General features: G+C 55.1%; 1 protein-coding gene across 4 annotated transcripts in view; it reads right to left on the bottom strand.

Annotated features, from left to right (window-relative positions):
* Positions 1-2,075: 2,075 nt before the first annotated feature.
* Positions 2,076-25,294, bottom strand: part of NRXN2 (neurexin 2) — a 114,792-nt gene continuing 91,573 nt past the window's right edge. For all 4 annotated transcript variants that reach the window (XM_004383769.2, XM_023738230.1, XM_023738229.1 and 1 more), the window contains 3 exons: positions 22,941-23,266; positions 20,590-20,668; positions 2,076-3,121 (listed from right to left, as the gene is read on the bottom strand). In XM_004383769.2, coding sequence (XP_004383826.1) covers positions 2,235-3,121; positions 20,590-20,668; positions 22,941-23,266 — 1,292 coding nt within the window. In that variant the 3' untranslated portion in view covers positions 2,076-2,234. The remainder of the gene's footprint in view (positions 3,122-20,589; positions 20,669-22,940; positions 23,267-25,294) is intronic.

Genomic DNA, 25,294 nt, shown 5'->3' with positions numbered 1-25,294 from the left:
CTCGGGAGTTAAAGCTGGAGGCAAATCTGGACTTGGCCACTGACTGGCCTTGGGACCTTGGGCCAGTCACTGGAGCCGACGCCAGGAATAGCACCGCCTCTCTCCAAGGGCGCTGTAAGGCTAGGTGACTCGTCCTATACACAGTCAGTACCTGGAACACACAGGCGCCCAGAAGGGCAGGCCTTCCTCAGCCACTAGGGGGCAACAGTGTTCCCACCTCCGGGATTTGTCTAGTAAAATGGTTAAGAGCTCTGCTGTTAACCCAAAGGTCGGCAGTTTGAATCCACCAGCTGCTCCTTGGAAACCCTATGAAGCAGTTCTGCTCTGTCCTCTAGGGTCACTATGAGTCGGAATTGACTCGACAGCAATGGTTTTTTGTTTTTTTTTTAATGAGAAGCTGAGGAGCCCTGATGGCACAGTGGTTAAAGCACTTGGCTGCCAACTGAAAGGCCAGCAGTTTGAACCTCCCAGCCACCCCGTGAGAAAGATGTGGCAGTCTGCTTCTGTAAAGATTTACAGCCTGGGGACCCCGTGGGACAGTTCTGTCCTATCCTATAGTCTTGCTGTGAGTCAGAATCGACTTGATGGCAATGGGTTTATGAGAAGATGAGAGTCTCTGGGTGGCGCAAATGGTTAAGTGCTCAACTACTAACCAAAAGGTTGGCAGTTAGAACCCACCCAGAGGTGCCTTGGAAGAAAAGCCTGACGATCTGCTTCCAAAAGGTCAGAGCCTTGAAAACCCTATGGAGCAGTTCTAGTCTGTAATACCCCGGGTCATCATGAGTTGGAACGGACTCCCCAGCACCTGATTCCGTTTTTAACGAGAAGCTGAGATCGCGGGTGGGGTGGTGGCAGGGAGTTAAGCAAAAGGATGACAGGGCCAGAGGCAGAGACCAGCCATCCCCACAAGCCTGGGGGCTGTTCCCTGCCCCCATCCTCAGCCCAGCAGTGATGTGGGGGTGGGACAAAGACAAGCCGCCCAAGGAGCCCAAAGCCATGCTCAGCCCAAAAGTTTGGGGACAACTTACCAGCTTTCATGGGTCCAAATTTGGGCCCAGACCCCAGCCGAAAGCCAGGACCAGTGTCTCAGCAGCACTCCCCCCCCCCCGCCCCGAACAAACTGCACAGGACCTTTGGGATTTGGAAAGGTTTTGTTTTCTTTTTCCCACACATTTCCGGGTTTGGGGTGTTTTCCAAGACTCAGACACATTTGTTAACAAAGAGAGAAAAAAAAACCGGGGAGCAGGGAGCCCATGGGCAGAGAAGTGGCCCCAGCAGTCTGGCAACGCCTCGCTCCCTCGTCCCTGCGGCTCTAGAGTATTCGTCTGTAATATATATCTGCATTTGCCTTCCCTCCCCCCACCCCCCACCCTGCTCCTCCAACAGTGTCCCCCTCAATGCACGTCGCCCGGTGGCACAGAACACAACGGGCCTCCAGCCAGGCCCGAGCCCCTTCCCTGGGCGGCATTAGGCAGGGGCCTCCTCCGGCGAGTGGGGCTGGGGCATTCAAGGGACAACCCCCCTGCCTGGCCTCACCCTGCCCACCTACTGCGCTACTCGGCCCACCCTCCCGGCCGTTCTCCCACCAGCTCTGGAAACCCCAAAGAGAGGAAAGGAAGGGAAAAACCAGACACACAGAAAGGGAGAAGTGGAGAAGGAGGGTGGGGACAGACACAGCCAGCCTGGGGTGGCGACCAGAGGGCTTGGGGAGAGAAGGAAGGCAGGAGGGAGAGACGGAGGAAGAGAAATGGCGGGGGATTAACGGGATGAGTAGTGGGCCCTTTACAAAACCCCCCAGCCTTCCTTCCCGCCCAACCCACCAAAATAAAACTACCCCCCTGAAAAAAATAAAATCCACCCAGGGCTGTGAGCACGTGGCCCGCCTGGCGGGCAGAGCCAGAGGGACAGCTGCCGCCGACGGCAGGAGGAAGGGGACGAGCAAGGGGTTTTCCTTTTTTTTTTTTTTTTTTTGTTTTTATTTTACTTCAGGTAAAGGCTTACAGAACAGATAGTTTCTCATGTAACAGTATACCATCTTCTTGTGTGGGTTATTGAAATAGCTCCACATAGGCAGGGTTTTTTTTTTTTTTTTTTTTTTTTTTTTTGCGTTTCTTCTTTATGAGAGAAGTCTGAGGTGGCGGGGAGTGGGTCCCCAGGGTCCCTGGCAGGGTGAGGGCCGCACCGTCCTCCCGGGAGAGGCAGATGGCAGTGGGGCGCGGTGCTTGCCGGGGTGCTCAGACGTAATACTCCTTGTCTTTGTTCTTCTTGGCCTTGCTAGGCGTCTTGGGGGCGGCCGGGGCCTTTTCCTTCACCACCGCGCCATTGCTCTGGGCCGAGTTACTGATGTAGTTCCGGCTCTGGTCCACTTGGTAGGAGCCTTCGTCGCGGTTGCGGTACTTGTACATGGCGTAGAGGAGGATAAGGATGCAGAGCGCCGCCGCCGCCACGATGCCCACCACCATGCCCGTGGTGCTGCTGGACTCCCGGATCACCTCCACCGCGCCAGGCGGGCCCCGCTCCCCGGGCCCCGTGGGGTTGGCTGTGGGCAGATGGGGGAAGCCCGGGGCCGAGGTCACGCCGGGGCGCAGGGGCGGCGGCCTCCGCGGTTCGAAGGACGTGGGGGCCCCGGGCCCCAGGGGCGGGTTCTCCAGCAGGGGCTGCAGAGGGTCTCGGTGGTTCATTTTGCCCGCTGGCAGGTTGGGGGCCGGGGCGGAGGGGGCCAGCAGCACCCCGGGGGCGCCCGTGGCCCCATCTGTCCTGAGGTTGGGCCGGGGAGCGGGCTTGCGGGGTGACAGGAGGGTGGTGCGGTCCGTGACCAGGGGAAAGGTGGTGTAAAAGTCCTCGTCGTCCGTAGGGGGTAGGCTGGAGTCAAAGACCTCCCCGGAGGCAAAGCCTGAGGCCTCCACGGGTTCCTCGCAGTCGCTGTCGTCCTGCTCGGCCTGGCACGGGCCCCCAGCGGCCGGGCGGCGCGCCGCGGGCGGGGGCAGGGTGTCTTGGGTGGCGCCCACGCCCGTAAGGAAGGGGTAGAAGGTGGGGGGTGGGGGCACGAAGGGGGAGCGGGTGGCCACGGGAGGGGGGTCTAAGGAGTCCTCCGTGATAATGGGCAATATTAACTCTCCTCCTAGAACAAGAGAGAGAAGAGAAAAGAGAGGGGGTCAGCGAGGGCGCAGGGTGCAGGCGGCCGGCACAGAGAGAGAAACAACAGCCTCACACACCCAAATCGGTTCCAATTGGCTTTGGCGGAGACTAGAGCGGGCCGGGCCCGCCCGCCAGCCGGCCGGAGCCCAGCGCGTTAAGCGGGCAGCGGCTCGGATGCCCTGGGCACCCCACGCACGGGTTCTGTGGCTCTCTGGGTTTTGGTCTTTGGTTTGTCTTAAGAAACCAAAAGGAACGGAAAGGAAAAGAAAGGAAAAAAAAAAAACAAAAAAAATTCTACTAGTTTAAGGCTTTAAAAACAGATACAACAGCAGCATTTAAACAAACCTAACAATGGTATCTTTTAGGGTTTTTTCTAGATTTTTTCTCTTTGCTTTTTTTTTTTTTAAAAAAGAAGATAGCATACCACGGAATTCAGGCAACTTACATCAACAAATAGGCCGTGTGATTTTAGCATGAAGAAAAAAATTACAAACAGAGCTGTGTAAGCGGGTTCTCCCGGAAAAAATAAGAAAAAAACAACTTTTCCGTACAACGTTTTCTGTCTATCTGTTTGGTATCTCCCTCCCTCACTCTTCTCTCCCTGAACATCTTGCTTCCTCCTGAATATTCTCTCTCCTCCCTCACTTGTGCCCTCTCCCCCTCATTAAACAGAGCTGAAATCTGCACAGTGCAGGCTGGGGTTGAGGAAGTTACCGCCACTTGGTGTCAGTGTGCGGGGGTCAGGGCAGTAGGAAGGAGGAGTGGGGAGGAGGTACATGATGGGCATCTATGTAGGACAGCTGTGATGAGTGAGAGGACTTGGGAGGGGCAGCCATGGGAAGGGGCTTTGAGAGCTAACTGCTAGTTGGCCATGGGGAGAGAAGTTAGTTGAGAGTGTGAGGTGAGGAAGCTCATGAGGAAGGGTGGCAGGGGGGAGACACACACTGGAGCAGGTCCTGTCCCACAGGACTCAGGGCAGGTGTATGGAGAAGCCATGTAGAGTCAGGGAGGTGGGAGGGACAGGGAGTGAGTGAGGGCTGTGGGCAGGGACACACCGTTCCTGAGCTAACCCTAACTCCCCAACTTTCTCCTTCTTCACCCTCCACCTCTGACCCCCACTGACTTCCCCCCTCCCCCTCCCCAGAACCCCCATGGGCCGCCAAGACCTGGCCAGGGCTTGACTGCCTCTGGCCTTCTTATTATTGTTAAAACAATAATAAAACAACGGAAAGAAGAAGAAAGCAAAAAAAGAAAAGAAAACACGTACACAGCCATTTGGGAGGGAGGCGCCTGCTAATATAGGGCCCAGGGGAACCGCTGGATAGGGATTTGTGGGGGAAGGACTCCCTCATTCTAGGTCTAATAACTGAGGTCCCCTGGGCAAAAACTGTAATTCCCATCAACCCCAATGGGTGAGAACTACAACTCCCACTAGCCCTTTGAGGGGTGTGGACCACAATTCCCATCAGCCCCTGGGGGAATAACTGCAACTCCCATCAGCCCCCTGGGCCCCCCCTAAACCAAAGTACTGCAACTCACTGGCCTGGGGTAGAAGGTAGGGCTGGTGGGAAGAGGCTAGCAAGGGAGGGGGGCAGAGGGGGGACACTTGTCCTCTGGCGCAAGTCCAAGTGGCACCAGAGGAGACATGGAATGACGTTCTGAGGCACCACAAATATGAAACATGCCCAACTGAGGCAGCCGGACAAGAGGGGGTGAGGCGTTTGTACTAACGGGTCACCTCTACTCAACTTGAAATTGGGGGGGGGTGCAACTTGGAGATTGCCCCTGGGGGCTCATTACCCTCTCTACACTCCTGCCAGTGGTGGGAGGGCCCATGCCTCTTGGAGGGACGCCTCTGGGCCCAGTGAGGCTGGAGATTTCCTCGCCAGCTCTCCCACCAGCACAGCCCAAGTGCCACCCACACCTGAGTGCATCTCACTGATCACTGCAGGGTCTGGTCCTCACAGATCATGTCCACAAGCCCCCCCACCCCTCCGAATGAGCATCCCAGGCCCCCACTGCAGCCAAGCCAGCCATCTCCCACCGCCACATCTTGGTGCTGCTTCTACTCCCTTACCCAAAGCCCTGTCTCTCCGTTGCTGTTCAAGCACCTCTGTTGGTGCTTCAGCTCACAACCTCCTCAGTCTTGAAGAGCCGTCCTTGGCCATGCCAGCCATCAAACCTGCAGCTGCAAGTAGCCCCCGGCTGCTGTTCCCACCAGGCTGCACCCTCCCCCAGGGCAAGGCTCACCGGCACCTCGGATTTGAGCCAAGAACAGAGAGGCGCATTTGTGGAGTTGGGACTGCCCAATCCCTGCAGCGACTCCCCCAGGTCACTAGGTGCCAGTTTCCGGCCAGGTGAACAAATGGACTGTCCAGTCCCCTCTGAGGTCCCAGAGGCCAGGAAAGGGCTGGTCTCACACAGAGCCCAGGAAAGCCCACCTCACCCTCCCCACACCTCCATGAACCTGCTGGGCTGCCTGATTCAGCTTGGAAGCTGACCTGGGAGGCCACAGACCTGTTCTGTCACTGAATTCCTGTGTGACCCTGGGAAGGCTTCTTTCACTCTCTGGCCCTCAGGTTCCTCATTTACAAAATTGGGGTAATGGGCCCTAGTCTAGGGCAAGGGCCAAGGCCTGGCCCCATGACAAACAGGGTGGGTCCTCCCAGCCTCCATGGAGCCCCACCAAAGGACAGCCCAGCACCCTGGCCCTGGGTAAGGGGCAAACTCAGCTGCCAGCTCTCAGGAAGGAGGGCTGGCAGGCCCTTGGGCAGTGGCACCCTAGGCCCAATCATGGCAGGAGCCCCTGGTGCAGTGCAGTGAATTACTTAATACGGTCCTTCTAGTGATAGTTTTTGTAACTCCCACCAAATGACTGGATGGGACTATGAAAATGAGGTGCTTGTGGCTCACCAAGAGGATTGGATAGCTCGCTAATAATGTAAATAAGGTGCATGGCACCCTTGTGGAGATGGACCATGCAAATAAGGTGTATGGAACCCTAATGAGGGGATTGGTCACTTTCGCCATCCAGCTAGGCTTAAAATGAGCCATCTCAGAGGCGGGAAGGGAGGATTTCAACATCACCAAGAAAGAAAATCCAGGAACGGAGCCCATCCTTTGGACCTGGGATCTGTGCGCTGAGAACCTCCTAGATCCAGGAGACAGAGAGAGGAACTGTAACATGGAAGACAGCAAGAAACGGCGCAAGACGGCAGGAATCAGGAGACCAGGGTGAGACGGCTATGGTGGGGCTTCCTGGTCCATGGAGCGAGAATGTTGAGTGCCCTTGGGCAAGAGGCTTACTGGTGGAGTGAGGTGTCTGAGGGCACTTATCGACAGAGCTAAAAGAGCTTTGTAATACTTGCCCGAGCAGGGCAGAAGCCAGGCCAAGAGGCCAAGGGGCCAAGAGGCCAAGGGGCCAAGAGACCAAGGGGCCACGAGGCCAAGAGGCCAAGGGGCCAGAGAGAGGTGTGCCTGTGGCCTCAGCTGCGAAGAGGCTGTTCTGATAAAAGAACTGTATCCTGAGCATTCCTGAGCCTGAATTGTAACCTGTTACTTCCCTAATAAACCCCCATAATTGTGAGTATTGTCTGTGCGGCCACTGCAACAAGTTCTCAGACCCAGCAGAGAAGTAGAGGGTGCCGTGGGAGGATGGTTGGTGTCAGAATTGGTAAAAAGGGGAGAGGGAGGAGGTATGTCTGTCATAGCAATCAGGCTTGGGCTGTTGATCTTGATTTTCTTTGCCCCTTGTGAAGTTAGAGAAGTTCAGATGCCAGCCCTGTCATGCCATTTTCACACCTGGTCGGATGGACCCTGAGCACATCTGGGGTCCTCATGCTGGCCCACCCACCTGCCATCCTCTAGACCTTTCTGTTAAGAACACTCCCCTGCTCCCCTGCATGTCTCACTCATCCTTCAGAGTCCGGCCAAGCACCTCCTCTTCCAGGCCTTTCCCTGCCTTGAGGGCCCTGACCCTCCTCCCTATTCTGTGCTGGAGGCGAAGGGCTTGGGCTGTCTACCAGGGCAGCCTGTCCGTCCCCCTGGCAGCAGCACTGGACTTGGCCCAGAGGCAGGGCTCCTGTGTTCTGACCAGGGAAGGGGAGTCTTCATCAAGCGCTTCCTCCGAGCCAGGCCAGGCATCTGGGAAGGGGGTGGGAGGGACCGCCATGGTGAAGCCCCTCTCAGGCGCTGAGCAGCTGGGTTCTGAGTGCTTCCTCTACCCGCTCTCAGCCACAAGCACACTGAGGGCCACCCAGTAGGATTTCTGCCCCGCGTGCCCAGCTCTCACCACGGCCATCTCCACCTTCAATTTTAGACTGGGCTTCAGTTGTTCCCGGAAACTTCAGAGTCAAGGCCTGCCCCAGGCGGACCTGTGGCCCTGGACCAGCTGGCCCTTGCTGGGGCACGTTCTGGCCTAGAGGGGCTACCTAGGCTCCCCAGGGCACAGATGTGGCTCTGATCCTCTTGCCCACCCAGCTAGGCTAGAGTGTGAGGGCTTCAGGCCCTGGACCACACACAAACCCTGCCCAGCCTGAGTACCCCACAGCCCAATGCCCCAGTGCACTGGTTCTCCAGGTCCTGGGGCACACAGGCTCCCAGGCTCCCCCTGTGCAGCCTCCCCCAGCCCCCAGAGTCCTCCAGGGCTGGTCACAGGGCTGAAGACGCCCCAGTGACCTCTGCCCCTGCCCTTAAACCCAGCCTCCATATCTGGGTCTCTGCCCTGTCCCTATCTCCTCTGGGGCTCTCCCTGGGCCTGTCTCTGCTCAAGGCTTTGGCCACGTATCTCCTGAGGGTGTCCTCCCCACCCATATCCCCACGCCGTCAGGAGTCCCTTGGTGCCCTGTCTCACATCCCTGTACAGTCTCTCCACACACAACATCCTCCCTGGGCCCACGCTCCCATGCCCACTCACAAGAGAAAATGCTACCGAGAGGCAACGCTGCCTTCCCCAACACCTACCCAGCCCAGCCTGGGCTCTCGGGCAGACAAGTCACACACAATGTGGGGTACTGGGCTCTCTGGGATCATAAACTGATCCAAAAATGTCCTGGTGGAGGGGCGGACCCCTCACAGCCAAAAGTTCCACTTGGAGCTCCCCGGGCTGCCCCTCCTGCTGGGCTCTTGGGGGCTAAAGACTCATAATGACTCATAGTGGCTGAGACCCTGGGTCCAGCTCTACACTAAGGGTGCACGCTGGGATGGGGTGCTCCTGGGAGCCCTCAGAGTCATGTCCCCTGTCCCCCTCCCCCACTTCAGGCAGCCGCAGCATTTGGAAAATACTCCCAGGTGAACACTTACCGCAGGCACACACCCCCTCCGCTCCTCTGCACCCTGCGAAGACCTGGAGTTCAGTGCGGCTGGTTCCCCTTACCAAAGGGAAGCCCACTCTGACCAAGGAGACCACTGGCCATTCCTCAGCAGCTCCCCCCAACTCTCCTTCCTCTGCGGGCTGCTCAAAGCCCCGACTCCAAATTTACCCAAGAACCCCATTCCTACCCAAGCCAGCTGTGCCCACCCCCAAAGGGGAGCCTAAGCCATCCAGCGGCCCTGCCGAGGCTGTGGCGGAGACAAAAAGCTTTCCGTGTGGATTAGAACAAAGGCAGCCCCTCGAAGTGGACACAGTCCTGCAGGTGCGTGGTGTGGCAAACAGCACCTCTGCACCAAACTGGAGAAAGGCCTCTCCTCCTCCTGGTGGACACAGCCCTGCACCAGGCCCCAGAAGCACGGCCTGGCGAGCCGAAGTCTGGCTGGGGCTCAGCCTGTCTGAGCAGAGAACCACCCATACATACAACTGTATGCAGCAGCCTGAAGGATGGTGCCCCCCACCCTGAAATGCCAGCACAGCAAGGGCAAATGCCAGGGTGGTCTCAAGGTCGGAGAAGGTGAGATATATTGGGCGTGTGCATGCACACGTGTATGTGTGTGCACGTGTGCACACACCCCTCTGACACTGTGTTTCGGTGCACCTGGGGATATGTCTCTAACCACGTGTGCATGAGCCTTGATAGATCTGAGCGCGTGTGTGTGTATGTGTGTGAGTGAACAGACGTGTGCATGAGTGTACTCTGGCTCTGTGCACGTACGTGTACACCTGCCTCAGAGCCTAGCTCTGAGCTTGTGTGTGTGCGTGTGAATACATGAATGTGCCTCGAGAGCATGTGAGTGCACCACCGTGGGTCCGAGCACACGTGGCGTACCTGTGTAGCAGAAATGAACACGCTGTGCGCCAAACTCATTTCCTCCTCCTGGGCAGCTAGACTACATTCCCCAGCATCTTTTGCAATTAGGTGTGGCCATATGGCTGAGTCGACACCACTATACTGGCCCAAACCCTCCTGTGTTCGATCCTCCACGCTTTCTCCTGCGGAGACCTTGAAAACCACGTGTTGAGAACGGAGAAGCGGTATGATGGAAGGGGCCTGGATTCCCAAAGCACACTTGGAGGAGAGCCTCCTGCGAATCAGGAGCACGCTGAGTAAGAAACTTCTCGGAATTAACCACTGAGGCTTGGGGGTTATCTGTTACAGAAGCGGATGTTGCTGTAACTAATCAGACACTGGCACCACGAACGGGTGCCCCGATACCAAGACCCTGCGGCAGGCACGCAACAGTCCAAGGGCGCGGATGTGGGGGCCGACAAGACAGAGACCGTGTGAGGTAGTGGAGAAACACCTGGTAAAACGAGGGCTTGTGGTGACTTAGAGGCAGGCCAGGTGCCTACCGAGCCTGAGTGACTACGGCAAGGTGGCAGAAATGGTCGCAGTGACTATGCTGGCTTTTACTATTCTGCTTTTAGCAACATATTACAAGAAAGAGAGCAGCTTGGGAAAGAAGTGGCTGGTTCGCTAGCAAAAAACCAAGAGAGCAGGGGGAGTCCAGAAACTTGGGTCCACAAATGTCAAAAGAGGCAGCTGCTTCCAACCCTCAAAGAGTAACAGAGACAGCTGAAAAGGCTTTGAGCGACAGTGGTCCTGTAAAATCCTCACCTGTATGAAAGGGCTCAGCCCGGCTGCAAGCTTCAGAGGAAGGTGTGGCCTTCTTGCCTATTGTTTTAAGTGGCTTCGAGAATACCAGAAAAACCAACCCAGCTGCCCTCTAGTCATCTAGTTGACTTTGGCTCATGGCAACCTAAGGTGTGTCAGAATAGAACTGTGCTCCATAGGTCCTCAGGCCTTTCTTCTGAGGTGCCTCTGGGTGGACTCGAACCGCCAACCTTTGAGTTACTAGCTGAGTGCTTTAACCATTTGGCACCACCCAGGGCTTCCCAACAAGAATGTTAACTGCCATCGAGTTGGCCTGGACTCACGGCGACCCCATGCACAATAGAACGAGACAATGCCTGGTCCTGCACCATCCCCATGATCGGTTGCAGATGGAACCATTGCGCTCTGTAAGGTTTTCATTGGCTGATTTTCAGAAGGAGATCGCCAGGCCTTTCTTCTTAGCCATCTTAGTCTGGACGTTCCACTGAAACCTGTTCAGCATCACAGCAACACGCAAGCCTCCACTGACAGATGGGTAGTGGCCGTGCATGAGGTGCACTGGCTAGGAATCAAACCAGGTCTCCCCTGTGGAAGGCGAGAACTCTACCACTGAACCGCCCTCAGGAATACAAAAAAAACCAAACCCGTTGTCGTCAAGTCAATTCCGACTCACAGTGACCCTACAGAATAAACCAAAAAAAACAAAACACCAAACCCGTTGCCATTGAGTCAATCCTGACTCATAGCGACCCTACGGGACAGAGCAGAACTGCTCCATAGGGTTTCCAAGGAGTGGCTGGTGGATTTGAACTGCTGACCTTTTGGGTGGCAGCCGTAGCTCACCGTAGCTCTTAACCACTGTGACTGAGAGGCATGAGGGCAAGAAACAAGGAAACAAATTGGGCTTGAGAGTGATGTCTGGGGAGAATTCTGGGTGGGTTGCTTTGACTGTTTGAGCCCTAAAACCACCTTTGGGCCCCCAGGAATGTATGAACAGGAAGTAGGCTGCCAAGGCTGTAGAACCTCCCAGGAGGGCATTTCTCCCCAACACCCATTTCAGAGGTGGCCATGGAGGATACCAACCAGGAAGAACCTGCAGAGGACAGGGTGGGGGCCCCAAACAAAGGGGAGAGGGTTCTCCAGAGAGCAGATGTTGTTACTGTTGGGTGCCGCTGAGGTGGTTTCGACTCACAGCCACCCCATGTGACAGAGTAGGGCTGCCCCATAGGGTTTCCTTGGCTGTAATCGTTATGAGAGCAGATAGCCAGGTCTTTCTCCCATGGAGCTGCTGGGTGGGTTCAAATAGCCGACTTTTTGGTTAGCAGCTGAGCCAGGGATCCCAAAGAAGAGGAGGGCTTCTCCAGAGAGCAGAGGGGGCTTTTCCCTCTCTGGGCAGAAGCCTACCCTGCCTGCTGGCTGGGTGGCGTCCCTGCTGGGAACTGCGTGTCTTCCATCCCCGAGAGGGAGGTCTTGTCATCGTTGCTGTTTCTGCACCACCACCCATGTGGGGACATGGAGGCAGTGAGGTAAGTTAACGTTTTAGCTCTCTGGTACCCACACCAGGTAGGGGTCCCCAGACCAGAGGCGTGGGCCCCATCTCCCAGAGATCCTCAACTTGGAGATGAAAGTCCTAAATGGGTGAGACTTGGAGAGGGGTGGGTGTATTCTGTAGGTGGGAGGAGAAATGAAATGGGTATTTGGCAACCCTGACGTGGCGAACAATTCGTTAGCTAGTCACCAGTATGTTTCTGCTTCCTCCTGGGAGCAAAGCAAGGCCATATTCCCCCCATCCGAGAAGCTAGGTTGGCCACGTGACTGAGCTCCAGGCAATGGAGTCTGGGCAGGAGTGAGGCGTGTGTGTCCCTCCCAGGCCTGGCCCACAAGACCGCCCCTTCGTGGCCATCCATGCTCCTTCCCCTTCCACCCAACACAGGAAGCCACACGTTGAAGATGACAGTGCAGCCACAAGACGGAAGGAGCCTGGGCCCTAAAGCGTTGCTTGGAGAAGAGCTGCCTACCCACCAGGGACACTTGTTTATAACTGTACGTGAATAAGAAAATTCGGTGTCAAACCATTGATGTGTTGGAGTTTATCTGCTATAACAACTAGTGTCACCTCAAGACATTCTGGGAGTCTGAACGCCTTTGTGCCTGTGATTCTGAGCACTCAAGGGTGGAGCTGAGCAAGTATGTGTCTCTAGGGGGTTTGGCATGTGTGCCTCTGAGGGTCTCGGTTACACGGGCATGAAGGCCATGCCTCAGGTGTACGTGCATACGGGGTACAGGCAGGAGGATGTTCTGTGCACACCTGGGGGCACATGTAAACCTCAGTACAGGTGTGCTTATATGTGCCCCAGGGGGTCTGCACAGCTGTGTGTGAACACACAGGTGTGCATCTTGCTGGGTTGGAACATGGGTGTGACCGTCTGTGGGTCTGAGTCCATCTGTGTGCAGCTGCAGGTGTACCTCTGAGCAGGTGAGTCAGTACATCAGTGGGGCGTGAGTGCGTGCATGTGTGTGTACCCCTGTGGGTCTGGGCACGTGTGCCTGCGCTTCCATTGGTCTGAGCACATACGCGCACGTGTATGCATCTGTGAGTCTGAACCAATACGTACGTTGCTGCAGGTTAGCACGTGCATACGCGTACGCCCTGTGGGACTGACAGTCGGTGCAGCCTCACGGGGTCTGACCATGTGTGTGTGTGAGCACATGAGTGTGCATGTAAGTAGGAGCCTTTGAAGGTCTGAGCTCACACGAGTCTCTAGGGTCCCCCCTCACTGAGCAGTTTGACGGGTGTAGGTCTGGGAGTTGAAACGAGTGTGTGCACGTGCGAGTTGAAACGAGTGTGTGCACGTGCGTCGACCCCTGGGTCTGGGCACACACAGCCTACCTCTGAGGACGTGCATGTGTCCCCTTGTGGGTCTTAGTATACACACGTGCACCTCGGTGTGCTCATGGACATGCCTCTGTGGGAATGAACACCCATGCAGGTACATAAGTACATCCCTCTGAGGATACATGTGTGCAACTTGGTGAGTGTGTACATACGGGCATGAGACCAAAGGTCCGTGCACGAGTGTACACTGGGGTGGAGCTATGACACACGTGCGTCCTAAGTCTGGGCATGGTGTGTGTGTGCACATGCACCTCTGCACTGGAACACGTGTGCACATGCCTGATATGATCATAGGTACATGTAGCTGTGGGTCTGAAATACACGAGATTCCGTAAGTCTGAACACGTGTACGACTTCTGTGGTCTGAGCACATATGCGTGCACGTTACATACACACAGTGTGGCTCTGTGAGTCTCAGCAAGTGTGTACATGTGCACGTTTAAACATTCACACATGCATACTGTGTGCCTGAAATATGTGCGTGCCTCTACAGGTGTGTAATGCAGGTATGAGTGTGAGCACAGCGTCTTTTCTCTCATCAGTCTGAGGATGTGTGTGAAAGTGCCTCGGGGGACTGACTGGCCCTGAGCACACACACACACAGGTGCCTCCGTGGTCTGAGTGTGTGTACCTTTGTGAGGTTGGGCACACATGGAGGTGGGAACCTCCCTGGGTCTGAGCAGGTGGGGCACCTGTGCATCTGAGCACACAAGTGGGTATTTTGGGAACTTTAACCACCACTTGTCTCTTTGTCGTACTGTGGTGGCTTGCATGTTGCTGTGATGCTGGAAGCTATGCCACTGATATTTCAAATACCAGCAGGGTCATCCATGGAGGACAGGGTTCAGGGGAGCTTCCAGACTAAGACAGACGAGGAAGAATACTGGTGATCAACTTTTCAAAAAATTGGCCAGTGAAAATCTTATGAATAGCAGCAGAACATTGTCTGATATAGTGCCGGAAAATGAGCCCCTCAGGTTGGAAGGCACTCAAAAGACAGCTGCCTCCTCAAAGTAGAGTCGACCTTAATGACATGGATGGAGTCAAGCTTTTTCGGGACCTTCATTTGCTGATATGGTAGGACTCGAAATGAGGAGAAACAGCTGCAAACATCCATTAATAATCGGAACATGGGATGTACAAAGTATGAATCAACGAAAATTGAAAGTCGTCAGAAATTAAATGGAACACATAAAGATCAATATGCTAGGTATTAGTGAGCTGAAATGGACTGGTATTGGCCATTTTGAATAGAACAATCATATGGTCTACTATGCTGGGAATGACAAATTGAAGAGGAATGGCATGGGATTCATTGTCAAAAAGAACATTTCAAGATCTATCCTAAAGTACAATGCTGTCAGTGATAGGATAATATCCATATGCTTGCAAGGAAGACCAGTTAATACAACTATTATTCAAGTTTACCCACCAACCACTAATGCCAAAGATGAAGAAACTGAAGATTTTTACCAATTTCTGCAGTCTGAAATGGATCAAACATGCACTCAAGATGCATCGATAATTACTGGTGATTGGAATGCAAAAGTTGGAAACAAAGAAGGATTGGTAGTCGGAAAAAATGGCCTTGGTGATAGAAATGATGCTGGAGATCATCTGACAGAATTTTGTAAAACCAACGGCTTACTCATTGCAAATACCTTTTTTCAACAACATAAACAGAAACTATACAGATGGACCGCACTGGATGGAATACCCAGGAACTGAATTGACTACATCAATGGAAAGAAACGATGGAGAAGCTCAATATCATGTCAAAACAAGGCCGGGGCAACTGCAGAACAGGCCAGCAATTGCTCATATGCAAGCTCAAGGTGACGCTGAAGAAAATTAAAACAAGTCCACGAGAGCCAAAGTACGACCGTGAGTATATCCCATCCGAATTTAGAAACCATCTCATGAACAGATTTGACGCATTGAACTAATGACTGAAGACCAGATGAGTTGTGGGATGACATCAAGGACATCAAGCATGAAGAAAGCAAAAGACCATTTAAAAAGATAAGAAAGAAAAGGCCAAAATGGAAGTTAGAAGAGACTCTGAAACTTGCTCTTGAACGTAGAGTAGCTAGAGCAAATGGAAGAAATGATGACGTAAAAGAGCTAAACAGCAGACTTCAAAGGGTGGCTAGAGAAGACAAAGTGAAGTATTATAGCGAAATGTACAAAGACTCGGAGAAACCCTAAAGGGAAGAAGATGCTCAGCGCTTCTCAAGCTGAAAGAACTGAAGAAAAAATTCAAGCCTCAAGTTGCAACACTGAAAGATTCTATGGGCAAAATACTGAACGACGCAGGAAGCATCAAAAAAAGATGGAAGAACACACAGAGTCACTGTACCAAAAAGAACTGGTCAACCTTCAACCATTTCAGGAGGTAGCATATATATAATCAAGAACCAATGGTATTGAAGGAAGAAGTCCAAGCTGCACTGAAGACACTGGCAAAACACAAAGCTCCAAGGATTGACTGAATAACCACTGAGATGTTTCAACAAATGGATACAACACTGGAAGCACTTAGTCGTCTATGCCAAGAAATCTGGAAGACAGCTAGCTGGCCAACTGACTGGATGAGATCCATATCTGTGCCGACTCCAAAGAAAGGTGAGCCAACAGAATATGGAAATGATCGAACAATATAATTAATATCACACGCAAGTAAAATTTTGCTGAAGATCATTCAGAAGCGATTGCAGAAGTACATAGACAGGGAACTGTCAGAAATTCAAGCTGGATTCAGAAGAGGACGTGGAACGAAGAATACTATTGCTGATGTCAAATGGATCTTGGCTAAAAGCAGAGAATACTAGAAAGATGCTTACCTCTGTTTTATTGACTATGCGAAGTCATTCGACTGTGTGGATCATAACAAATTATGGCTAACATTGCAAAGAATGGGAATTCCAGAACACTTAATCATGCTCATGAAGAAACTGAGGCAGTAGTTTGAACAGAACAAGGGGATATCATGTGGTTTAAAATCAGGAAAGGTGTGCATAAGGATTGTATCTTTCACCATATCCATTCAATCTGTATGCTGAGCAAATAATTCGAGAAGCTAGACTATATGAAGAAGAATGTGGCATCAAGATTGACTCATTAATAACCTGTGACATGCAGGTGACACAACTTGCTTGCTGAAAGTGAAAAGGACTTGAAGCACTTACTGATGAAGATCAAAGACCACAGCCTTCAGTATGGATTACACCTCAACATAAAGAAAATAAGCAACATCATGATAAAACAGAGAAAAGACTGAAGTTGTCAAGGATATCATTTTACTTGGATCCACAATCAACACCCATGGAAGCAGCAGCCAAGAAATCCAAAGACGCATTGCATTGGGCAAATCTGCTGCAAAAGACCTCTTTAAAGTGTTAAAAAGCAAAGATATGACTTATAGGATTAAAGTGCGCCTGACCCAAGCCCTGGTATTTTCAAATGCCTCATATGCATGCGAAAGCTGGACAATGAGTAAGGAAGGCCAAAGAAGAATCAATGCTTTTGAATTATGGTGTTGGCGAAGAATGCTGAATGCCCAGCCAGAAAGAACAAATCTGTCTTAGAGGAAGTACTGCCAAAATGTTCCTTAGAAGTGAGGATGATTAGACTTTGTCTCACGCACTTTGGACATGTTATCAGGAGGGACCAGTCCCTGGAGAAGGACATCATGCTTGGTAAAGTAGAAGGTCAATAAAAAAAAAGGAAGACCCTCAATGAGATAGATTGACACAGTGGCTGTAATGATGGGCTTAAACATAGCAATGTCTGTGAGGATGGTGCAGGACCGGGCAGTGTTTCATTCTGTTGTACATGGGGTCGCTATGAGTCAGAACTAACAACAAGAAGCACACATCTGTCAGTTTTTCGTACTGTGGTGGCTTGTGTGCTGCCGTGCTGCTGGAAGCTGTGCCATCGATATTTCAAATACGAATAGGGTCACCCATGATGGACAGGTTTCAGTGGAGCTTCCAGACTTAGACAGACCAGGAAGAAAGGCCTGGTGATCTACTTCCAAAAATGAGCCAATGAAAAGCTTATGGATCACAACAGAACATTGTGTGATTCACTTGCTTTGGACACGTCATCAGGAGAGATCAATCACTGGAGGAGTACATCATTTTTGATGACGTAGAGGGCCAGTGAGGGCAAGGGAAACCCTCAGTGAGGTGGACTGGCACAATAGCTGCAACAATGGACTCGAACATGCCAGCAATCATGAGGACGGCAATGTTTCATTCTGTTGTACATAAGGTCACCATAAGTCGGAGTCAACTTGACAGCAGCTGCCTATCTCTATCTAAACACACATATGCAAGACTCTGTGGGTCTATGTATATGCAATGCCTTTGTGAGACTGTGTACATGTGTGTTTGTGCTTCCGTGGGTCTCAACAGGTGTGCATCTCTGTGTATGGACTTCTGGGCTCTGAGTACACAGATGTCTCTTTAGATCTAAGCATGTGAGCCTCTTTTGGTCTGGGCATGAATGGTGTGTGCTCTTCCGGGTTTGAACATGCATGTACATGAGCCTGCGGGTAGGTCCAAACACATGTGTGCGTGACTCTGGTCAGAGCACATGTATGTGCATATATACGTGTGCCACTGTGGTCTGAGCCTGTGTGTGCTCTTCCAATGTGTCTCAGGGATTGCAAACTCAGATCCCTACAAGGGCCAGGCAGGTAACACAATGTGTGTGTCAGGCTGACTAAGACAACAAGTATAGTCACCAACTCTACAATGCACACCCCTCTATACGCACTCCCATTCAGAAAAATGTAGGCACTGTGCCCATCAAACAATAACCTTCTTTGGCTGGGATGCCAACCTCAGGTAAAACAGCCATGACAGATGAGGGGCTCACCAAGCTGGGGGAGGGGCGTGGGGTTTGGTGGCTGTGGAGGGGCCCAGGTGAGTGTAAAGACTGGAAACGGTGAGCAGGGATGATCCCAGGACCCACACCTGGACCCAGGGACAAGGATCTGGTAGGTGGGATGGTACAATCACTCTGGGGTCACCACCCCAGGTAGCCGCTGTCTCAAACCAGGCTGCGCCTACCTCTAACGCCAACCTTGACACCAAGGGAGGCCCGGTACTCTGCTCACTGGGCACGGGAGAGGCTTGGACTGGGGGTGCTGGCAGCGTGGTCTAATTGTATAGACCAGCCTGGGGACTCTGGAGTCATCTTGGTCCTTGCCTGGCCTCCCATCAGGATGGTAAGACTCCAAGAGTAAACATTTCAGGGTGCAGTGAGTGTGTGTGTGTAAACATGTAAGCACTGTTGTCGAGGAGAGCCTGTGGGGTCCACCGCAGGTATCCTTTGGGGCTCAGCATGCACTGTGCCCCCCTTATTTTTAAGCTGGGTGCTGGGCTGGCCCATGAGGCTCTCCCTTGGCCCCAACTTCCATTCCTGCCCCTTGCTCCATCCTCCCCATCACAGCCTTGGCCCTCTTTCCAGGAGGATCTGCCTGGCCATCAGTGACCCCCCCAGAGCCCCACGTGGAGGGCAGCTGACCCGCCAAGTCACTCCCTGTCACTCCCTCATCCGAAGGTACCTAAAGGTGCTCAGATGACCCACGCACATACTCAGCGTCACACCCAGGCCCTGACAAGGCTCAGGGCTTGGGCTCAGTGACAGTGTGTAGCCCTGGGTTGGCCTGGTGGGGCTGCATGTCCCTGATGGCAGCCAGCTTGCCCAAGGTCCAGGGAGAATATAGAGAGATGCCTCCTCTCAGCCCGCCAGCTCCCAACCTAGTGTGTGCACATGGGCACATGTATGCAGACACGTGTGATGGACCACACAAAGCCCTGCTCGTGACCCTTTGTCCTCGAGCCCTATACCAGGGCCCTCAGGGGGGCTATTCATCACAGCCATTCCTGGCAGGGCTGGGCGAGAGGTGCTGTGTCCACTGCAGGAGCCCCCAGGAAGTGACTAGACTTTAGAGAAGGATATGGGGGGCGGGGAGGGTGCTCTGTGTTGAAGCTGCCAGGTACCCCGAACCGCCCAACGCAACGGTGGGGTATGAGCTGCAGTCTCTGAACCAGGATCATCCCATGAGGTGGGGGATCAGCGCCCTGCTCGTTCCAGAGGCCCCGGCAGAGCACCCACAGAGGAGGAGCGTGTGACAGAAGGCACAGGCCCTTGCTGACGGGGAGGCCTCCAGCCCTGCAGACTTCAGCTCCCAGGACCCCAGGAAAAGCCCTCAGCTCTGGTCAACTGGGGGGACACAGAGAGCAGCTGGGCCCAGTCCCTGGGTCTGGGGGCCTGCCCTTGGTCTCTGGTACCTGCACCTCCTACCCAGGTCCCATCGCCATGCTGAGATCCTGTTCTCTTCTTGTCCCACCCACACCCCTCGGGGCTGCAGCCACACCCTCTGCTTGGAGGTCCCTTCTGGGGCTGGCAGGCTCCCTAGCCCTCCGTCCCCTTGGGCCAGGCCAGATTCACAGCATGTGCCCAGGTCACACCGCCCACCTCAGCTGACACCACCTACCGACCCTTCCAGGCTCCAACCCCAGCCTCCCAGTGCCACCCACTACACGGTAATGGGGAGAAGTCTCTGGAACCCCAGAGGCGGCTTCTCCTCTCTATCAGCTCATCAGGTCGTCACAAAGCCCATGCTCCCCAGCTGGAATCCCAGCCGCCAGCCTCAAGTGCTGGGCCCTCAGCCCCTCTCAGCCTCCCCAATCCTGCACCCACAGTGCCACGTCACCCTCCACACTTCTCAGGCAGCACTGGAGACACCCCACCCCCCGTCCCCACCACCACCTCACCAATCTGGCCTCTCTCTGCAGCTGCACCCTGGGCTCCAGCTGGAGGATCAGGCCTGGATGCCTCATCAGCACCCCCAGACACCCACCTTGGGAAGCATTCTGCCCACAGCACCCCCCTACCACCCCCCACTGGAAGTCTGGGCCAGCTCTCAGGCCCCAGCCTCTCACCCAGGAGCTGTGTCTGGCCTAGAGGGCACCGCCCGCCCCAGCACCCTGCAGGGCACAGGCATGGCCTGACAGTTCTGGCAGAGGGGCCACCCTGGGACCCTCCACCAAACCAGAGCACCCGACACTCCGTGGGACGGGACGAGGAGGGCTCAGGATCCAGCAGAAGCCTCCTCCATCAATGCCAGGGAAAACACCTGGCCTGGGGGCTGATGGGAGTTGCAGTTCTGGACCCACCCAAGAGCTGATGGGAGTTGTAGTTCCTGGGCCTGCATCCCCACCCACCCCCTATGAAGGCTCATGGAAGCTGTAGCTACTTGTCTTTCTAGTGAAAAGTCTCCCTTTTTCCTCCCAGAATCCCTTGGCTTTCAAACCCAGGACCCAAGCTAAGGACCTCACTACCTCTGAGGGCTGGGCACCAAAAGGCCAGCTACTGCCTGGCCAGTGGGCATTTGAGGGCCTGGTGGCACATGTTAGGAAGGGAGGGGACTATCAGAGGAAGCTAAGGCTGGGCAGCAGGCCCCTTGGGCGTGGGCCGGGTGCAGGGACAGTCGCCCCCCTCCCCTCAGAGTCACGTGGGCCCCGGGGCAGGGGAGGGGGGAGAGGCACTCACCAGTACTGGGCTCACATTCCTCCAGGTCCTCGTCATCGCTCGGACACTCAGCCGAGGCCACCAGGAGGTCATCTGTGTTCTGGAGGGTGAGAGGAGGGGTGGGGAGAGAGAGGGTTCCCGGTGGGTCAGCAGGCTGCACAGCCCCCTCTTGAGGTGGGATGTCAGGGAGGGAAGGGGTGCACAGGGGAGTCAGACAGCCCCATTCAAGGCCCAGCTCCCTGATCACTCGCTGGGTGACCTTGGACCTCCCTTTCCTTCCATAACGGCACCAGCCCTGCAGTGGCTGCCCGGCTCCTGAGGATCAATGAGACAGCTCATGTGGTGCATCTTATTTCCGGGAAGGCTGAGGAGACTGGACGCCAGACCTGGGGCTGCAAGGCCGAGCCGGGGCCCAGGATGCATCGGGGCAGGGTGTCAGGGAGCCAGGCCCCGCCTGGGCAGAGAGGGGAGCAGGACCCGGAGGAGTTTCTCGGCTTCAGCTCTACCACCCCATCACCCCTCTTCTCTCCCCCAACCCCCTTCCCAGAGCCAGAGAGAACCTGCTGCACACAATAATTAGGGCTGTGGTTGCCATGACAATGGAAGTCGACTTTGTCGACATTTTTTCTCCTCCTGATTGCAAAGAAAGAGAATCCCCAAGATGAGTGAGTATAAAGGGGGCGTGTCACTTGGCAGGGCGGTAGGGAAGAGACCCAAGGAGGGAAACCCGAAGTCCAGGAGGGAAGGAGTCACCCCACCACAAAGAGACTGCGGGGTGAGGAGAGCCAGGTTGAAGGGCCAAAGATGGAAGGGGTCTGGGGGCAGGGGCGGAAGGCTTCCATCCTGCCTCTTCCTGCTCCCCAGCTTCAGACTCTGCAGCCCTCACCTAGGGGAAGGGGCGTGGGGACCTATCTCCCTTCTATATTCTTCCCCTACCACGGGGCCTCCTGCCCTTCTCCACGGCACCACCTCCTTTTCCACCCGGACAGCCTCTACTGGACCAACCTCAAGGCCCTTCTCCCCCAGGCTTGGAGGGTGCTGCTCTTGTTTGGCTCAGCCCAGCAGGCATGGTGGGTGCTGGCCTGGGGCAGAGCCTGGCCCTTCTCACATGCTCCCCCTCCCAGGGGCAAGGCCTGGGCGTTGGGATTCCCTGGTTTTCTTGGCAGAGGGGCAGTGGAAACAGACACATCCTCTCACCTGGAAGAGCTGTCTAGTCCCCACCCCGTTCTCTCCCGCATAAGTCCCAGGTTCCCTCAGCAGCACAGCCTGGCAGAAAGGGGAGGCTTTCGGCACCTCAAGCCCACCCCTCACTTACAGAGGGAAAAGCTGAAGTCAGGCAGGTGGTGGAGTAGGGACATGTCCTCATGGCCGCCCCTAGGTCCCTCCTTCACCCAAGGAGGACAGAGGCTCCTCCTGACCCAGTGGCGAGTTAGGGTGATGGGAGGTCGGGAGCAGATTTTGGGGGAAGGGGTTGAGGGTAAAGGCTAAAGAAGGCCTGAGCAAGCCAGGTGAGAGCCCTCGTTGGGCCAACAGTCCACAGCAGGCACTAGAAAGTTCTGCCCACCTCCTGGGCTGCCTCGGTCAATTGCATACGCTGGGTCAGCTTTGGACAATAGGAAAGCCAGGCCTGTCCTGCCCCAGTAGAGCTTCAGTTCCCCAGGTGCAGCCCCCTCCAGCCGTCCGCTGGGCACTCAAATCACTTGGGCCTGCCCTGACTGGGGAGAGCACCTGAGCAGGTGGGGTGAGCCCTAGGGGAGGACAAACCACCTAGGGACCATCCAAAATGAAATCCCCCCTCGGGACCACAGATTCAGGGGTCCCTGAGGCCCCTGACCTCACATGGAGGGGGCTGTGGAGGTAAGGACTCTGCGGCCAGGAGAGGCTGCTCCTGGTCCCCACCAGCCTTGGAGAAAGGTTCCAGGCCTGGGTGCCCACATCTAGCCCCCACAGCGCCCTGCCCTGTGAGATGCCATGCACCTCTCGTTCACTCCCGGGGGCAGAGAACATAGCCTGCATTATGGGGAGGGGGTAGAAGGGGTCTCCAGACTTCCTCTCTCATAGCCAGGGTGGTCTTCCCTGGTCTACCTGGTATACCAAACTCCCCCTCAACTCCTGGAATGGTCCCTTTAGAAATAGCGGCCCCCTCCATATCCACAACTTTCCCCATCACCAGGGCGATGGCCCCTTCCTGAAAGTGGATCTTGCCCACCTCACCTGAACCATCACCACGGGAGCAAGGCCAAGGCCAAAGGCCTTCAGGATCCCACCAGACCCCTTGGGCCCTCACCTGGACACCACAATTACTATGCAGACATCAGCCCTCCCCCTCCCCCCAGCCCTGCCCCTGCCCGCCAGCCCACATGGGCCCTCACCTGGGTGGTGCTGTCCCTCAGTGTTGGGGAGCGGCCCCGGCGTGTGGTGGTCGTGGCCATGGTGGTGGTGGTCTCCATGATGGTGGTGGCCATGTCGGCCAGCAGGGTGGTGGCCGTGGTCTCCGCACTGAGCAGCACGGACGGCCCCTCCCCCACCAGGCGCAGGTGGCCCTCGGTCCGCACATTGGGGTCGCTCTCGGCGGCCAGTGCCAGCACCTTGAGCCCATTGTAGTAGAGGCCGGACACCTGGCCCTGGAAGGGGCGGCCCTGATCTCGGCCCCCAATCTTGATGGCAGCCTGGCTGTTGAAGATGGTCAGCTGGCGGCCTGGGGGGAGGGGGCCGGGCGGGGGTGACAGACAGAGGGGGAACAGGCAATGGAGGAGACCGGAACAGAATGGGGAGGATGGAGGGGGGCCGAGGGGAGGAAGGCAGGATCGAGAAGGAAACCAGCAAGGGGGAGGAGGGAAGGTGTCGGGAGGGAGAAAGGAGGAAGGGGCAGACAACCAAAGGGAAAGTCCACGTCAGCCACCGCCCCCAGCCCAGGCAGGCAGGAGCCCCAGAGGGGAAGGTCCCCAGGGCACACGTGGGCTGGGGGAAGGGAGCCCAGGGACCCCCGCGCCCACCATGCTCATGCCTCTTCTGCCTCCCGCCTTGCTCCAGTGACATCATCACCCCTCTTCTTTTTCTTCCTGCATTTGGACCCTCATCTTCTCCCTTCTGATCCCCAAACATCCCCCACCAGTGTCTGCCCCAAGCCACGGAGCCCTTGGAAGCAGTAGACAGAGGAGACAAAGAGGCAGAGAGACCCAGAAGGAGGCTGCCAGGCGGAGGTGGGCCGTCGCGTGTCAGAGAGGAGGCAACGGCAGGCCCAGGCACCCAGGAGGCTGTACTGTGCGTGCGTGGGGGGTGGGAGCGGCAGCATGGCCCCACCGCTCCAGGCTGGCCTCCCTTACTCTGCCCGCCCCCCATGACCAGCCCAGGACCTCTGGCCCCAGCTCCCCTCTCCTCCCTGTCCAAAGTCCAGGCACTGGCCAGGAATCTGGCCTGGGCGGCAGAGCCTTCCTCCCCACCAGGACTTGCAAGCACAGAAATGGAAAATGTTAAAGGGACCTGGCTTCGCTCGCTGATAGCCAAAAAACCGCGCTCCAGCTCCAATATGTCCCCACTCGGCAGTCACCTCAGAACACCCACTGAGTGGGCTCGGCTGCTGTTTGGTTTTAGTGGATCTGGGGGTCAGTTTAACCCTCTGAGTTTGTTGCTCTGTTTTGGTTTTTAGAAATGATGTTTATTATGTTTAGTTTAGATTTAACTTTGGTTTTGGTGTTGGCTTATTTTGGGGGGTGGAGGGGTCGGGCAGAGGGACGATGACGTTGCCCCTTTCTCCCCGGACCTTGAGCTGCTGGTGCTGGGGAGTTTAAGACCTGGCTTAGCCCTTGTTAGCCTCTGGTTAGTGCCTCGTTAGAGATCTGGTTTAGAGTTAGTGCTGTAAGCCCCAAGACCCCGGCTGAGGACAGTCCAACTTGTGAAACCCACACCCTCATTGGAAACACAGGTTCTCTAGGACACCCAGGCCCCTGCCCACTCCCAACCATCTGTCTGGCCTCTGGCGAATGACAAGCCACTGTGTGACTCCCAGGCTCTGCTCAGCCTCTCCTCCAGCACCCTCCCACCACCTGCCCCAGCAAGGACAGCCCCTGGGACAGTCCCAGGAACGGACAGGTTCCGGCAGCTCCTGCTTCCTTAGTCCAGGCCAGAAAAGGGCCAGGGAGGACACTCCACACAATCATCCCCATGGCTCTCACGTGCCCAGGCCCCCCACGTGCAGCATCTCACCGTCTGACAAATGAGGGGGCTGGGGCTCGGAGAGGTCAAGGGCTAGGATGGTAGTTCGGAATGCTGGACCCAGAGAAGCCTTGAGGACCACTGTGTCCAGAGTTTCCCAAAACAAGGCATCTCAAGCCATGAGAGTTAGAAAAAAACAATGGGACGAAGGTTTGCAATAGTCAAATGAGTTTGGGAAATACACCATTTCACCACTAAATAGGCTTCTTTCTCACGGGACTCCTCAGGGTCTTTACGAAAGTGATGTACATGTGACTTCCCATGAAGAAGCATCAAGATTCATCATTTCCCAAACCTATTTCACCACAGAGCTCTTTACTGTGAAGCACCTCATGGGACTGTGTTCCACAGACCATGTTTTGGAACCAGATAATTGATTCATTCAATAAATATTTATTATCTACCACAATGCCAGGCACTGGTGATAAAATAATCTCTCCAAGAATGGACCTTGTTCTCAGGTGCTTTCCTGCCCCTGATTTCATCCGTGAGGTAGCTGAGCATGAGGTGA

The sequence above is a fragment of the Trichechus manatus genome, unplaced genomic scaffold, assembly GCF_000243295.1.
Source record: "Trichechus manatus latirostris isolate Lorelei unplaced genomic scaffold, TriManLat1.0 scaffold00113, whole genome shotgun sequence".
Taxonomy (NCBI): domain Eukaryota; kingdom Metazoa; phylum Chordata; class Mammalia; order Sirenia; family Trichechidae; genus Trichechus; species Trichechus manatus.
This window is presented reverse-complemented; position numbering and strand designations above follow the sequence as displayed.